We start from the raw sequence: 17,725 nt of genomic DNA on the forward strand, positions 1-17,725 counted from the left end.
AGCCACAAAAATATTCAATTTAATGAATCAACTTTAATTTTTGCCTATTTAGGTGTAATTATGCTAAAACAAGTTTCTTCTATAGAACTTTGAAAATTAGGAGATAATTTCATGCACATATTAAGAGACCCCGCAAACTGCAGACTTTCAATCGGCGGATAGTTTGGTTGAGTTCGGCTGTTAAGTGTGCACACTGGCCTGACTAACAGTTGGGTCTATGATGAGTGCGCTCACTAGTCAACTATCGCCCGAAAGCTTTAGGGATGATTCGCTATTAGTTTTAAATCGGCTATTGATGAGTCTGGCTGACTAAACAATCGGTGGTGTGTGTGCCTAGAAGAGTGCTGTACTGATCTAACAGTTGGCCGATAGTTTGCAGACAGTTCAGTTTGAAGGCAATCGTGTAGCCCATCAAATTTTTTTGTCGGCCAATACCAAATCGTTATAATGTCTCTCATACATCTTCATAGTGATTAAGAGACCAACCAAACTATCGGCCGATCAAAAGTCTGCAGTTTGCGGGGTCTCTAAGTAACAGTGACATTGAGTGTGATTTTAAGTGAAAGAAGAGTTAGTGACATTCATAGGTGTCCATTACACCATCAGGTTGGGATGTATTGGAATACCAGGTCAAGAGTAGTTAGTAAGAGTTAGTTACAATAGGAAAACATGCTTAAAAAGCTTTATGCAAGTGGAAAAACTAAGTGAGTGCACCCATAACAGAACTATTAAATGCATTGACCACTGCCAAGCCCATTCTTCTCATTTTGACATTCAACAACACTAAAAAAAGTAATTGAATTTGAATCATATGATATCAAAAGCTATTGATGACCAAAACTTTTAATTATTATTGAAATGGTTTTTTGACAAATGATATAAATAGATGTATATGAGGTGTCAGTCACACTGGAATATAATATATATAATTACTAGCTGACCCGACAGACATTGTATCTGTAGATAATAAAAAAAATACTGTATTTTATGAATTTGCCAATAATATTTAAACATCAAGAATTATTTCATGAAAAATGCTCCCTGTTGTTATAATGAAATTGTTTCACATCAAAACTGTCAAACCATGCGTCACTAAATTCTCTCATAGATAATATGTCCATACAAAACAAATATTGAATATAAATATAATTATTGTGGGTCCCAAATCGAAATAAAAACTATCCTATCCCTCAAGTTGGACCAAACTGTATGTCATGAAGTAATCCCCATTAAAATCCATTCATTAGTTTAGTACTCCATCACGGACAAATAATGTGTCACATAATTTATATATATTAAGATAACATATAGGGCTTGGATGTAGAAACACACATTGTGCTTAAGCTATATAATTGTAAGCTATGTATGTTGTGTATATGAATGTGTGAAATAGTGGATGTATTAAAGTACTAATAATTAATCATTTTTGTTATAGAAGCTTTACATGTTTATGAAAACAGATCGGAGGCATTGGAGTTGATGAAAAGATTCAAATTGGCAAGGTTGAAAGTATTCCGTAACCGCCAGGATGCACTGACATTTGCTCTTAGAGGATCCGAACCAACTGAAATACAAGAAGGGAATGGAAATTGTGAGTTAATATTATATTACTAGCTGACCCAGCAAATGTTGTTTTGCCGATATTAAAATTTGTATACTATCCCTACCTAAACTTATATACACCTTAGATAATAAGTGATCAAAAAAACAACAATAATAAAGTTAAGGTTAGAAACGAAAAAATATATTGAAATAACTAGCTGACCCAGAAAACCTTGTATTGCCAATATTAAAATCGCAATACAAAAGTAACTGTTGATCGTAGATGGGTGAAAATTTGAAGTTGTATGTATTTTTAATGATGACTCATAATAAAACAAATTTAAAAAAAATAAAAAAATATAATTTGGCGTGGACCACCCTTAACATGTAGGGGGATGAAAAATAGATGTTGTCCAATTCTCAGACCTACCCAATATGCACTCAAAATTTCATGAGAATCGGTCAAGCCGTTTCGAATGAGTTTAACTACAAACACTGCGACATGAGAGTATTATATATTAGATAAGAGGGGTGATTGATTTATTTGAATAAATAAAAACATAAGTAAGTAATCTACACACAATAAAATAAGAACTGTACACTGAATATTGTTTTTAAAGAACTCTTGCTCTGTGTTCCACAAACAATACCAAACCAAAAATTGCTTTATAGAATTTTTGTGTTTGTTGGTTTTTTCTGTATGTATGTCTGGGTAAAATGCTCAAACTACTGAATAGAATTAATTCAAATTTTGAAACAAGAGAGAAATTATCACCTCAATGAAGATCATCTTCCTACACTGACTGGAAAATAAGGCAACTATCGGATATAGCAATGGCTAGGGATGGTAATATTTTGCGTATTTGAACAGCATTCTGTTCTGGGGTATGGCAGCTGATATTGATAGAATCTTCATATTCACGAAAAGAGAAAGTTATTGACACACATGTTGACAGTTCTGCTGTGAAACAATTTCATTATAACAACATATTTTATGAAATAATTCTTGGTGTTATGAAAATATTTTTGACAAATTCATAAAGACCAGTATTTTATTAATAATGTACAGACCAATGTCTGTTGCTAGTTATTATATACATTTTATGATAATAATATAATAGAACTTTACATAAGTAAATAAAAAAATGTGTGGTTATAAAGTACACAATAAGTCATAAGTTACACTTCTTTGGCAAACTAATTTATATATCTCGTTTATATTTATACTAATCTGTTCTCTTAATCTAATGTTTTATAATTATTATAAGAAATTATTAATTATAATGTTAGTTGTTGCAATTAAGATGTTGTACTTGAAATGAAGCATAGTAGAATGATACAAGGTGCGTCTGTAAGTAAGTAGAACTACTAGTTACTAGCGGTGCTATGTGCTTCATGCTGTGTTCGCCCTTTCTCACTCTCTCTCAATTGATCTTAATCGCTCTCTCCCATGTCATTTTATTGTGTTCCATGCGCAAAAATTTTACCTTAATTTGCACAAAGAAGTTCGCTTCAAATAATTTTTATCAGGTGAAGTTTAGCCTTTATCAGATGTTGAATTGGGTGTGATGCCACTAAGACACTTACTGTATGTTGGTAGAAACAAAATAATTAGTTTCATCGGTCTAGGTTTCGTATTTTATTCAAGCTTCGTTTAGCGAAATGTATTACAGATGATACTTCATTTTTCTAGCACACACTTATTTATATTTAGTTTTATACCTGTTTTTTTATATATGTTTATCATAAGGACGATTCATAGATTATTATTTATAAATATTGTTCTCATGTAAGTGACAGTTTGTAATGTTTTTAATGAGAATAAATGATCTTTAAACTGATTTGCTATTCCTTTAGAATAGTTGCAATTTCTTATGAAGTTAAAAGTTTCTCAGCAAATTTATTTGTGTTTATCAAGAATTTGTTTGTCTGTCAGTATGATAACTTACACCATTTTTTTAGTAATTGTTAATTGGGCATGCTGCTCAAAGAAAATACCTTGGGATTGATAGGCAGATATTTAGTCTTAATTCGTGTTTAACTAAACTTATTTACATTTTTAAAATTATAAAACACACTACTGTTCCAGATCTAATTAAATGTGTATAATATCTTTCTCTTCCAATGCATCCTCACCTACTGCAATCCCAATAAGTATGGGATGGTGCAAGTACACACGCAACACTCGCATGTACGCACGCACGAAGGCACGCACGCACGCTTGCAGGCACGCACGCTCGCACGCACGCACACACACATACACACACACACACAGACACACACACACACACACACAAACACAGACGCTCGCGCGCGCACATATTTATAATACAATAATGGCGTTATATAATTGTGGGTACCATACCGGTGCTTAAACCAGACTTCCTATAAAATATACGTTGACATCTGTCATTCCACAACCGCGCGTTTTGCAAGAAATTTCTTGCCTCGCACAGCCGTTTTTTGTAGAATCAATGACCGGCTGTAGTTTACCCGAACCGATACGACTTAGGGACCTTCAAGAAAAGAGCATACATCCACCTTAAAGGCCGGCAACGCATCTCTTGACACCTGATCTTGCCGATGTCCAAGGGGGTTGCCTCACCTCTCCCCATCCAATGAGCCTCTTGTAATATTAAATATAAAAAAAATACAGTGTGGTGTTACAATGGCATACAATAAACAGAGAGGGAGCTACTTAACCGATATAAAAAAATATAATAATACCAAAATAAATCAATTTTCCATAAAATAATTTCGGAACGACTTGTAAGTCGACCTATTTCGTACTTATTTGTGCGCCTACGAGAGGGTGACTTTTTTTTTTAATTAATTATTTTATTAATTAATATTAATATCAACATATGACATTCAGTGAGTAATTCAAACATAGCCACATTGCCAATATTGCAGAACGCAATTTCTGTGGTTTATTACTAACTCCGAAATCCACGCACACATAAATATGATGCCTATAAAAGAGGAAATTCAAGACTTTTCAAAAAAATACCAAAATCAGCTGAAATATCATGCAAATATTCTATCTATAAATTGATTCATTACCCATTTAGCTGATAATTATTTTAAAATTATAAAAACAGGTTTTTATTTTCACGAAAAATATTGTCCGATAATTGGTTTTCAAAGTCAAAGTCAGAAAATCTTTATTCACTGTAAAACTTTATAAGTTATTTAGTGCAAGTCAGGATGAAGTACAAAAGTTACAATAGCATTCAAATGAGTATAACAATATTCATTAACAACATTTTTCTAAATAATTCATTAACTCCAACTATCTTTATCATTCAAATAATCTATCACATTATAATAGGCCTTAGATGTTAATTTATTTTTTACGATACATTTAAATTTTTTAATAGGTAATATTTTAATTTCATTTGGGAGTTTATTATAAAATATAACACAATCCACTTTAAAAGACTTAGCAATTTTACGGAGCCTAGTAGATGGTATTGCGAGTTTATGTTTGTTTCGAGTATTGACACTGTGTACATCACTATTATTTTTAAATTGGCTAATATTTTTATGAGCGTATAGGAGGTTCTCGTATATGTACTGGCAGTGTACTGTCATAATATTTATTTCACTAAACTTTTCTCTCAATGAATCCCTTGAACGCATTTTATAGACTGTAAGGGTTAACAGTTGCTAAGGAAATGTATGTTTAAGTGTATTTCGGCCCACTTGTTTATTATGACTGTAAGAAAATTACATCAAAGTGGTTCACGATTAAATTTTGTCGATAGTCCGTGCGGCGAGTCTTACTACGTGGATCTATCATAAACATCTCAAGAGGACAGACGTCCTATGATGTGTATCATATAAACACAAAGAGTAGTTGTCATCGCTGGAGGATGCACATGACCCGACTAAACCTCACAGAATATCTGCATAAGCAGTCTACTATAAAGTAGACTAGTTGATACCCGCGACTTCGTCCGCGTACACACCTGACTGAGCACGTAGTACTTATAAAAAGCGTTGTCTCTTAAAACTTTGCTAACTTTATATTAAATGAAGATATCGCTTTATTATTTTTAGATAACCAATGAAACTTACGCCTTTTTTCAATAACGTATCTCTTAGTTACGGATTCATTGCTGTCACCGTTTAATGAGATCTTTTTTATCCATAGTAATGTAAAATGTAGTTATAGTCCAATGCTTTATTTCGATAGGCTATTGAAATGTAAGTAAGCGTAAAAGGATAGATTTGTCTATCTCTAGTAAGTTAAACTAAGGATACTTAATTTAAAGGAGAGATAAAAGGAGGCTTAATTTAAATATATTCAGTACCTTTTCGTGATGCGCGCACAAGTTAAAACCTCTATAATTTTATTTACATAGATTGCTTATTGCCAATATTCGTTTGAAATTTCAATATATTGGTTAAATTTAGAATTTTTTCAAGATTAAGGTCTGTTTATTTAAGCGAATTAAATGAATCGGGGGAAAGTAGGATAACATTGGAACTCACAAAACAAAGGGTTTTAAATTCATATTTTATTAATACCATTACGTATACCACAATATTATAATAAAGTCAATCCTAAACGCAATCACATGTTGTTTAGGAATTTCAAATTTTCAGATATTCCGAAATGTTTGGATTAATTTCTTATGATGATAAGTAGGTAGTGAGCACAGCTAAATTTTTTTCAGCCTAGACTCATTATTATACGCGTTCAAAAGATAATAGTGCAAAACAACATTCAAAATATTTACTATTACTTGAGTTTGTTTGTTCTTCTTTAACGCCTTTACTACATTGCTAATCATGAAATTTTTCATACACACCTATCACGAAATTATCAAGATATTCCAAGGTTGCGTGATTATGTATTTGCGGAAGAAGTTGCGGGCTAAAAGTCTGAATTGAGGCATATGTTATTCCAGTTGAAGAAATTTAATTCAATGAAATTAAAGTAGGAGTTTCCCAAGGTACAGTGCTGGGACCTCTCTTGTGTATGGTATTCGAACCTGCCACTGATTGAAAACATCACAGTTGTTTAATTGGCTTGAATTAAGATCCTGTATTGACTGACTGATTACAGAAGAGCAAATTAAGTTGGATTCCTTTTAAAACGATAGGATAGTTTTATAATTCAGTCAACATTCAATGTATTTTTGTATATGGTATCAGAATAGCAAAGGCTTCGACTCTATCTTAAAGTTGTGGTAACTTATCAGCTTTTATTGTCTTGAGGAAACTTTGATCATTGGAATTAAACACTCGAGGCACCTTTCATATATATCATAGTTGAATAAATTACTTGATAAGATTGTCAAGTAGTACACTGGCCTTTCTTATCAATTGCGCGTCATTATTTATATTACAAACTATAATGCAACAAGGAAAGTTATTATTGGGAAAATATAAGGAACAAGGCAAATATAAATTCAACTTTATTTAGTACTAATAACATAATCATCAGCCGGAAAACGTCCACTGCAGGACAAAGGCCTCCACCAAAAATTTCCACGACGATCGGTCCTGCGCTGCCCTCATCCAACGTATTCCGGCGATCTTGACCAGATCGTCGAAACTAAATTGACTAATAACATAACCGGGTCTTTTCTTGCTGTTGTCATAAAGTGGCAGCGTGGCCTCTTTATAAATTCCTTAACGCCATATTTCATCGGCGCACCACGGTGGCGCAACCAGTCGCCGCTACCAACAAAATATATACAGCTAAATTGGATGTTACTCACCTGGTGTCCGTTACCCAACCAAATAATATGTTAGAGCGTTAAATTAAAAATAGCACGCGTGTTCAAGGCTGAGATCTGTACAGCGTACTAAGACTGCTCAGACTTTACTTACATAAAACTTACCTAAGTGTACGCTTAGCATATTTTTTTAATGAAAATAATGCACGAGACGAGCAGGTCGTTCAGCTCAGATGGTAATTGATACGACCTACTCATTACAATGCAGTGCCGCTGAGGATTCTTGAAAAATCCAAAAATTCTGAGCGGCACTACATTGCGCTCGTCACCTTGAGACATAAGATTTTAAGTCTCATTTACCGAGAAATTTCACTAGCTACGGCGCCCTTCAGACCGAAACACAGTAATGTCTACACATTACTTTCTCACGGTAGAAATAGGCGCCGTTGTCGTACCCATAATCTAGCCGGCTTCCTGTGCAAAGGAGCCTCCCACTGGTAGATAATCATAATCATTGATTTCATTTTTATAGTCATTTAATGACAGCAGAAATGATACTGAGCTTAGACAGCCCAATGCAAAAGTCAAGTTTGCACTTTATCACACTCAGTTAAGTTATACGTAAGTATAAGTCAAAGTCGAAAAAATCTTTATTCACTGTAAAACTTTATAAGTTACTAGCTGACCCAGCAAACGTTGTATTGCCGATATTAAAGTCGCGATACAAAAGTAACTGTTGATCGTAGATGGGTGAAAATTTGAAGTTGTATGTATTTTTTACAATAATCAAACAAATAAAAAAAAAGCCCAATAAAATTAAAAAAAAAAATTTCGTGTGGACCACCCTTAACATTTAGGGGGATGAAAAATAGATGTCGATTCTCAGACCTACCCAATATGCGCTCAAAATTTCATAAGAACACGAGAATTTTATATATTAGACTAGTGTATCCAACAGACGTTGTCCTGTACACATGTTTTAAATTTGAAAAATCGGTCCAGCCGTTAGGAGCAGTTCACTAACATACACATGAGCAGGAGAATTATATTATATGGGCGGAATTGAGAATCTAAACCAATCTCAAATTCACTGAAACAAACAAAAAAATCATCAAAATCAGTCCAGCCGTTTAGGAGGTAGTTTAATTGTGAATCTAAACCATTTTCGAATCCACCTGTAAACACACACCAATCTCAAATTCACTGGAACACACAAAAATATCAAAATCGGTCCAGCCGTTTAGGAGGTAGTTCAATTGTGAATCTAAACCATTCTCGAATCCACCTGAATACACACAGAAAGTTTCATTAAAATCGGTCCAGCCGTCTAGGAGGAGTTCAGTGACATACACACGCACACAAGAATTATATATATAAGTTATTTAGTGCAAGTCAGGATGAAGTACAAAAGTTACAATAGCATTCAAATGAGTATAACAATATTCATTAACAAAATTTAGAACATTAATTCCAACTATCTTTATCATTCAAATAATCTTTCACATTTTAATAGGCCTTAGATGTTAATTTATTTTTTACGATACATTAAATTTTTTTAATAGGTAATATTTTAATATAATTTGGGAGTTTATTATAAAATATAACACAACACGCTTTAAAAGATTTAGCAATTTTACAGAGCCTAGTAGATAGATAGAGAGTAGGGATAGTCTGAGTGTGTCTGTTGCATCATTTTACATTTTACATATTATATTGTAATTTGAAATTATTTGTAAATCGATGTACTTAAATGTAAATCTTGATATAAAAGAGTGGCAATGAGTTTCTTGCTACTTCTTCTCATTAGCTCAACCCTTTACGAAGTAGCGGTAGATTCAATAAGAATTTTTTTTTTGACATTCATAAGTGTCATTTCCGTGACCTACGTGAATAAACTGATTTTGATTTGATTTGATTTAAAGTCTAAATACGCTTTACAGAACTCTCCAAACTGGGCCAGCCCCGCAGATAAAGTTATAATGCCTTTTAATCTGTGACTTATATATTCGTAGTAACAGAAAATTAAAAAAAAATGTTTTTTAAATTGGTGAGTTAGATGTTGCGCCTTTTTCAGCTGTTGTCGCAGAGAAACCGTATCCTTTCAAAGCGCCATCTCCTCAAGAAATGGTGGCGCTGAGGAAGGCGATAGAAGCACGACGGATAGACACAGTCCGGGACAGAATATGGGGCAATCCTAGATATCTTGTGAGCAGTGGAAATACACCAGCTATTGTACAGGTATCATTATTTGTAACAGATTTTTTTTATGAAAATACGGGACGAGACGAGCAGGACGTTCAACTGATGGTAATTGATACGCCCTGCCCATTATAATGCAGTGCCGCTCAGGATTCTTGAAAAGCTCAAAAATTCTGAGCGGCACTACAATTGCGCTCGTCACCGAGACCGAACCACAGTAATGTTTACACATTACTGCTTCACGGCAGAAATAGGCATGTGTTGTGGTACCCATAATCTAGCCGGTATCCTGTGCAAAGGAGCCTCCCACTGGTGACTTTGTTTGATACAAATAACTCATCCCATCCAGCCTAATCGAAATAAAATAAAAAAATTAAAAAGCTGGATCTCGACACTGGCAACATTTTCTAAGTCCAACCATACGAACATGAACCATCCAGGATTAATTATAAAAAAATCAAATTCAAGATGAATTCAGAAATAGAAATAGATCAAAATTAATCTAACTATAACTATTATAGCAATATATTTTATTAGAAATATATTTAATTATAGCAAGCATTTATGTGATGAATATGGATGTTTGTTTCCGAGTCATGGATGTTTGTATTTATGTATGTTTAAGTAAGTATATTGTATTAAATATATCGTTTTCTTGTAACCCATAACACAGGCTTTATATGCTTAACTTGGGGCAAGATAATTTGTGTAAAAAAAGTGTGTCAATAACTCACACACAAACATAGATGGTGGTAATAAAATTCCTTAGTTTCTTTAATATTCTTCAAAATATGAAGAAACAGAAATATTACAAAAGCCGCAAAGACCTGCAGGCTTATACGAATGCTAATTTTACCCATATTTTGTATGCCGCTGAAACGGACATATCGAGAGGTTGAAAAGAAGATGATATCCAAATGTTTTGAGTTTTCTTGAGTGTTGATTCCGCCAATATTTGTCTTCAAACAATTCCACACGTGTTTCGCCCCTACACGAGGCATCCTCAGGAGGTGTTGACTCGCCAAACTCTGACATTAGACAGAGTTGTGAGGTTAAAAGAAGTAGATAGACGCTATGGAAATGTGGTGCTGGAGAAGCATGCTTCGTGTATCGCGGACTGAATATCGTACGAACTTTTCGATATTGCAGCAACTAAAAATTAAACAGCGTTTATCTTGCATAGTGCAATCCCTGATACTCGTACCACCACTCGTTTCACCAGTGGGAGGCTCCTTTGCACAAGATGCCGGTTAGATTATGGGTACCACAACGGCACCTATTTCTGCCGTGAAGCAGTAATGTGTAAGCACTACTGTGTTTCGGTCTGAAGGGCGCCGTAGCTAGTGAAATTACTGGGCAAATGAGACAACATCTTATGTCTCAAGGTGACGAGCGCAATTGTGGTGCCGCTCAGAATTTTTGAGTTTTTCAAGAATCCTGAGTGGCACTGCATTGTAATGGGCAGGGCGTATCAATTACCATCAGCTGAACGTCCTGCTCGCCTCGTCCCTTATTATCATTAAAAAAAACCTTCTTAAGACACTTATCGGGACGAAACAGCCAGTCCATAAAACGTCTTGTCGTCGAGGGTAAAATAGGAGGCATTAGACCGCCTGAAAGGTCACCTATGCGATGGACCGATCAGATTAAGTCTGTTGTGGGCGAACACGGGGTGGGTGTACACGGGTGTATGAGAGCACTCGAAAGACCTCTAACAGAGAGAGATGGCGGGAAATTGTGAGGCGCATTACACCTGCTTCTATTGAAACTTCTTGACAAACACGACCGGTCTGTCAAGGGCGTATCGACCGATAAGAAGTTTACAAACGGCCTTGTAATTAAAACCATTTCTATATATTTAATCTAGCGATAAATGCTGTTACATTTCAAATACATTAAATGAATATGAATCTGGAACCTGTAAGTACTAGATGAGTGGAGCGACAAACTTTACTAATCCTCTACTCACACACAATGGAACCGATATTCATATGGTGAATACATCACATATCCAGTTATACCAGATTATTTGTACCACAACGGCGGCTATTTCTGCCGTGAAGCAGTAATGTGTAAACATTACTTTGCTTCGGTCTGAAGGGCGCCGTAGCTAGTGAAATTACTGAGCAAATAAGACTTAACATCTTATGTCTCAAGGTGACGAGCGCAATTGTAGCGCAGCTCATAATTTTTGGGTATTTTCAAGAATCCTGAGCGGCACTGCATTGTAATGGGCAAGGCGTATCAATTACCATCAGCTGAACGTCTTGATCGTCACGTCCATTATTTTCATAAAAAAAACACGGAATGCTAAAAAGTTCGTACCTTACATGAATATATTTGTGCTAATTTGTATTAAAATATTCTTGTGAAAGTTATATTGAGTGGGGTGATAATGAGAACAAAATGAATAGCATTGCAACAATAAACATATCATTTGAAAATTGAATGTTACTTTTTTCTACAATGGCAATATTAAAAACAACTCACGGGTAGAACTACTTAACCGTATTCATAAAAAAAAATTCAAAAATAAAATACATAATTCACCCGAATGAATCAATTTTCCATTATATCATTTCTAAATATCCTGTAAGAAATCTAGTACCCGCGAGCTAGCGTAAGCACTGACACCTACTTCGTGCCTCCTTATACGAACCACGTAAGGTGATTAAAATTTTGTTTCCTAAATATACAATTTATTATTTTTGTTTGATAATTTCGTAATTTCAATTATTTACTTTAAATTTTAGAATTATTATTGATGTTATACTACTTTTGGCGCGATATGGAAAAATTATGAGAGTGAAATTTTAAGATGCGCGCGCATCACTATAACACAAAAGTAAGGTTGAATTTGTTTCCTAAAATTTTCTGACGTTTGCGTCTTTCGTTATTTTTTTTGGTTTCTTCGTCCATTATTAGGACAGGCAAAGGGTTCAAGCCCATACAGCCGTATTAATTATTTAAAAGCCATCTTTGCAAGATTTTAACAAAATTGTTCTTTCTAAAAATGTAGAATAGCACGAGGAATAAATCATTTTAATGATTTTTGCTTCGTTAGGCCAAAGAAGTATAACTTCGTGTGTGCATATATAAGTACATACACACTTTTTTTATGATTAAGGTTAGATAGCTCTAGTTTAATGTCGCCATTATTATGCCTCGCTGTATAGCGATGTAACTCTTGAATAAAAATCTCTATTATATTTTTGTATGTATGCAGGAAGGTTCGCGATACAACGCCCTGCACGTGGCAGCTAAAGTGAAGGACCCCGACATTTGTAATTTGATTTTGACGAGCGTGGGCAACCCTGAGTTTGTGCAGACTCTATATGGAAGCGATACTGATATTGAAGCGTGTAAGGTAAGTGTATTTTACGATACATACCACAGTGGCTAATTCTAAATAAAACACTTTTTAAAGGATTAAAACGCGTGTTATTGTATACTAGCTGACCCGACAGACGTTGTTCTGTATATAATAAATAAAATAATGTTTTTATATGAATTTATCAATAATATAATATCATAACATCAAAAATTATTATTATTATTGAAACATGCACCTTGCTGTCGTAATGAAATTGTTTCACAGCAGAACTGTCAAACCGTGCGTCAGTAAATTCTCTCATAGAAATTATGTATGTACACATCAAAGGAAAAACAAATTTGTTTTTATTTAATTTAGCAGCATTTTCCTATTTATTCACCTTTTAAACCTTCTCTGGACTTCCACAAATAATTCAAGACCTAAATTTGCCAAATCAGTCCAGCCGTTCTCGAGTTTTAGCGAGACTAACGAACAGCAATTCATTTTTATATGTATAGATAACAGACCGTACAAACCACTATATTCGCTTCGAACAACCAAAAGTTTTAGCAAAAGAGAATAGATTTTTCTCAAGACTGGTACGTGAAGCCATTGAAATAAAAAAACACCCAAATTTCAATAGAGAAGACTGTCTAAAATATTCTAACACTTGGGATCCAATAATCTCCAAATTAAAACCCAAATCTACACATTACTAAAAAAGAAGAGGACACTGTCAGTAAATTTTGCCAAAAACCATCTGTCTACAGCAAAAACCACCTCTGAAAAGGAATGGCGCTAAACTTCATAATGATAACTATGACAAATACTATATTGACTTATTTCAACCGCAGTCCTCCTGAAAATGTGATCTGGAAATGTCACTAAATGTCGGGTTAACTCAAAGCGCTCTACAAAGTGCAGGTCCGGCCACATATGGAGTATTGACCGATCTCTCGAGGCTCGATCCATTTGACCGCGTGCAACGCATAGCAGCTCGAATTGTCCGGGACCCAGTGCTCTGTGAACAGCTGGATAACTTGGCGTTGCGTAGAAACGTCGCTTCATTGTATGTCTTCTACCGCATTTATCACGGGGAGTGTTCCGAAGAGCTGTATCACATGATTCCTGCCGCCGAATTCCACCTTCGCACGACACGCGACTAGTTAGGATATCTGGATGTGTGGCGGTCCTCCACAGTGCGCTTTTTAAGGAGCTTTCTTCCACGTACTACAAGGCTGTGGAATGAGCGTCCTTAAAGGCCGGCAACGCTCCTGTGATTCCTCTGGTGTTGCTAGAGTATGTGGGCGGCGGTGATCACTTAATACCAGGTGACCCGTACGCACGTCTGTCCTCCCTTTTACATAAAATAAAAATAATAATAATAAAAATGTAACTTTTACAATACGTGTTTTAATCCTTTAAATAGTGTTTTATTTAAATGCGTAACACTCGCGTTAATCAAAGAAAAATACTATGAAGAAGAAGTTTACAAGCACTATTTGTGGTTCCATTTGAAGAGCGTCGTATGTAATTTAATTACTGTCGGTTAACTACGGTTACTTACGGTTTAATATCTTATGTCTGAAAGTGTCGAGCTCAAATTGCGTTATTTCTGACTGCGTTGTAGTGAGTAGGTTATCGTTCTTATAACCAAGTATTTCAGGGTATTTGAAAAATAATTCTAGTGTCTCCTAAATGCTTTCAGGAATTTGCAATCATCCTCTTGGACCTATACCTCAACACTCCGGACAAGGCGATGAATGAGACTCCGCTACACTTCGCGTCCAAGTTCGGCGCCGAGGAAGTTGTGGATGTTCTGACGTCATTTCCGCAGTGCAACAAGGCTGCTATAAATAAACACGGGCAAACGCCCAAAGATGTAAGAACTTTAATCATTAGAAGGCATAAAAAGTCCGAATTCCACCATCGCACGACACGCCACAAGTTAGGATATCATCCCCACCATCTAGCTTTCTTCCACGTACTACAAAGCTGTGGAAAGAACTTCCTTGTGTGGTGTTTCCGGGACGATACTACATAAGTATCTTCAAAAAAAGCGCGTACACCTTCCTGGAAGGCCGGCAACGCTCCTGTGATTCCTCTGGTGTTGCAAGAGAATGTGGGCGGCGGTGATCACTTAACACCAGGTGACCCGTACGCTCGTTTGTCGTCATTTTCCATAAAAAATATTTATTTTCTCAAAATTGATTATTTTAAAAATCTTTTTGATGTCGTTTCTAACACTACCACCGCTTCGGAAACAAATGGCGCTCTGAGAGAGAAGACAGGGCGCAAGAAACTCTCCCAGCATTATTTTTTTGCGCTCTTTCTAATAAAATATACAATATTATACTGTCATTGTTCATGTTCAGGCTGTCTGATCGCTTAGATATTCAGCTGTGGAGTAGTAGGATTTACGACAGTCATTTTTTAATAAAACAATAAAATTTATTAATAGTAATGCATGTACAGTGACTGGGGCTTTATTATAAAAGTGTATACATGTATCTTATGAAACCTACTAGAATTAGAAGTAATCCCTTATATTTTATAGTGTTATATGGTTTAATTTTATTTTTAGAGCTCGCTTGTAGTGAGCTGAGAGGGTATTGATTAATTATTTATTTATCATTATAATATGTAACCTCACATTTATTTAATCAAGAATAGTATATTTCATCACGAGTGCGGAAAGCCTGTCATTGTCATAATTAAAATGGCGCCAATATTGGGTAGGCAAAGGGAACTATGCCCATACAGCCAAGTCTTCAATAGATTTTTTTATTGATATGAAATGAAAATGAAATTTAATGAGATGAAATGAAATAAAACCTAACTTAACTCATTGAATCAAATCATTAAATCTGATATTGAAACAAATTAGTAGCTTCTATTTAGAAATATTTGCATAAATCATAAAAACTTCGTGGTTGGTTTTTTCTTTATAATAGACATTATTTTGACAGTTGGGAAAGAGAACGCACGAGTTCGGAAAAGGTAAAGAAAGAGCTCTAGTATGTAATAGCCCACATCCCGAACGCTATACGTCCCTGCAATACGCCACTTTTTGAGCAACTGTATTATAATAGTATATTACACCTAGGGAGAAAAGTAGGTCTTTCTCACCCCCGAATTATTATTTGACAATCGCGGGTGTCAATGTCCTACTTATCTCACGTGGTGCGCATACGATTTTTTTCCCCACCTGGATGAAAAGCTCGCTTTTAGTCCCTCGTAGGGATAAAAGTCGTCTTGCCGGGAGGGAATCGGCCGCTTTTCTCCCCCGTATCAGGGACTAAAAGCGAGCTTTTCATGAAGGTGTGAAAAAACATATTCTTTTACCACGTTAAACCTTTGGTGGGGTATTATATATATAAAAAATATTTACCCCAGTAAATTGAGAATAGGTATAAAAATATAATATAAAACTGCAGTAAGGAGTTAGGCAAAGAAAAGCGCCGCAGTGTAATATAAAACACATATTATTATGTTTCATATTTTATCAACACCCATGCTTTAAATCCTCTATTAAAGATTCTAAAACAGTTAGCTTATTGCCAACATTAACACACCCAATGTCCTAATAACCATTACATCATCCAAACGAGTGTTGTAATGAAATTCAGTACAACATTACATCATCCGTTTTTATAATAACACTCTTAATGCTAGGATATTGAACAAGCAGCAGAAACGTTCACAGATATTCATAACACACAGGTTTCTGTTTTCCGCGCGCACGTGGACGCTGGTTACGTGAACACAGGCGTGCATTGGTTTTCCAGCGCGGTAGGCACTCAAAGTCCAACTAGTCGTATTTGCGATTAATATTAAAATATTTAGTTCCTGTTATAAGGATAAATGTAAGGTCACTTACCAACATTTTTCTGCCGTTCTGTCAGATTGATCGTGTTTTTAGCAAGATTTGTCAAATTATGCAAGTCACCGTAAGCAGTATCATTCCACACAGTTTTCGTTGAAGAAAATAAACAGCAGGGGAGGCAGAACAATAAAGTGGAATGGTGGCATCCAGCTAGCCAAGTGTATTTTTCGTTATACTTGGTATTGAAACATCTCATAATTTTACCTTTTTGTTGAGTTAAAGTAATATTTGCATTGCTATAAAGAGAAACAATTTTTATTTTATCTAGGAGCGAAAATTGTGCAAAAGGATACATACCTAATTTATGTAAACAAATTGTATTTTCGCCACAATCCCGACACTGGAATTCCTCCATTATATTTTAATTCCTTACTAGTTACCTATTTGAAACACAAAACACACAGATACTTCTTTTTCCAATATAAACACTAAATATAATTAACAATAAACAAATCAACACAAAACAAATAACTAATGTAATTAGCTTAATTATTCACGCACGTAAAAGTACACGAATGACGCAAACACAACAACTAAAAAAATGGCGCTGTCATTGTTGATTAGTGAACAATATATTTTTATTTCCGGAAATGTCATATTTTATATCTCACAATCATGAATCACGTCATGTGCGATGTCAACACTCTTATGGGAGCGGAATAAGGTTGAAACTCGGACACTAAGCGAACGAGACACGTCATAATAATTACTCATAAATCATAATGTAGGTATAATTTATTTCGTTGGTTTAATACGTGACAGCCCCCCGGATATGTTAAACATGTCCAATTGCGATGGTTAACAGACAGTTAAGAACGATATACATAGTAATTGTATATTTTTTGCTCTGGTCGTGGTCGTGGTATTACCTTGACAAATAAATTTTGTTATAGAAATTAAACGTATTCTACTAGGCCTGAGTAAACTTTATCGGAACTGACTACTGTGAGTATTTAGTATATCGCGTAACGAAAACTGGTTGGGTGTTCAATATAAGTTCGATTATAGAGTAAAAGAACTAAATTTATCTGAATTATCTTGGAATCTAGTGTAGGTATATTAATTAGACTCTAAACATGGTAGGTAGGCTATGCC

At 35.0% G+C, this 17,725-nt stretch overlaps 1 protein-coding gene across 1 annotated transcript in view; it reads left to right on the forward strand.

Moving 5' to 3' along the window:
• The window catches only part of LOC126970794 (ankyrin repeat and LEM domain-containing protein 2 homolog), a 33,550-nt gene that overhangs the window by 687 nt on the left and 15,138 nt on the right, over nt 1-17,725 (forward strand). The window contains exons 3-6 of the mRNA XM_050816895.1: nt 1,436-1,591; nt 9,307-9,470; nt 12,658-12,798; nt 14,453-14,626. Of these exons, the coding sequence (XP_050672852.1) occupies nt 1,436-1,591; nt 9,307-9,470; nt 12,658-12,798; nt 14,453-14,626 (635 nt within the window). The remainder of the gene's footprint in view (nt 1-1,435; nt 1,592-9,306; nt 9,471-12,657; nt 12,799-14,452; nt 14,627-17,725) is intronic.

This window comes from Leptidea sinapis, chromosome 22, assembly GCF_905404315.1.
Source record: "Leptidea sinapis chromosome 22, ilLepSina1.1, whole genome shotgun sequence".
In the NCBI taxonomy this organism is placed as follows: Eukaryota; Metazoa; Arthropoda; class Insecta; order Lepidoptera; family Pieridae; genus Leptidea; species Leptidea sinapis.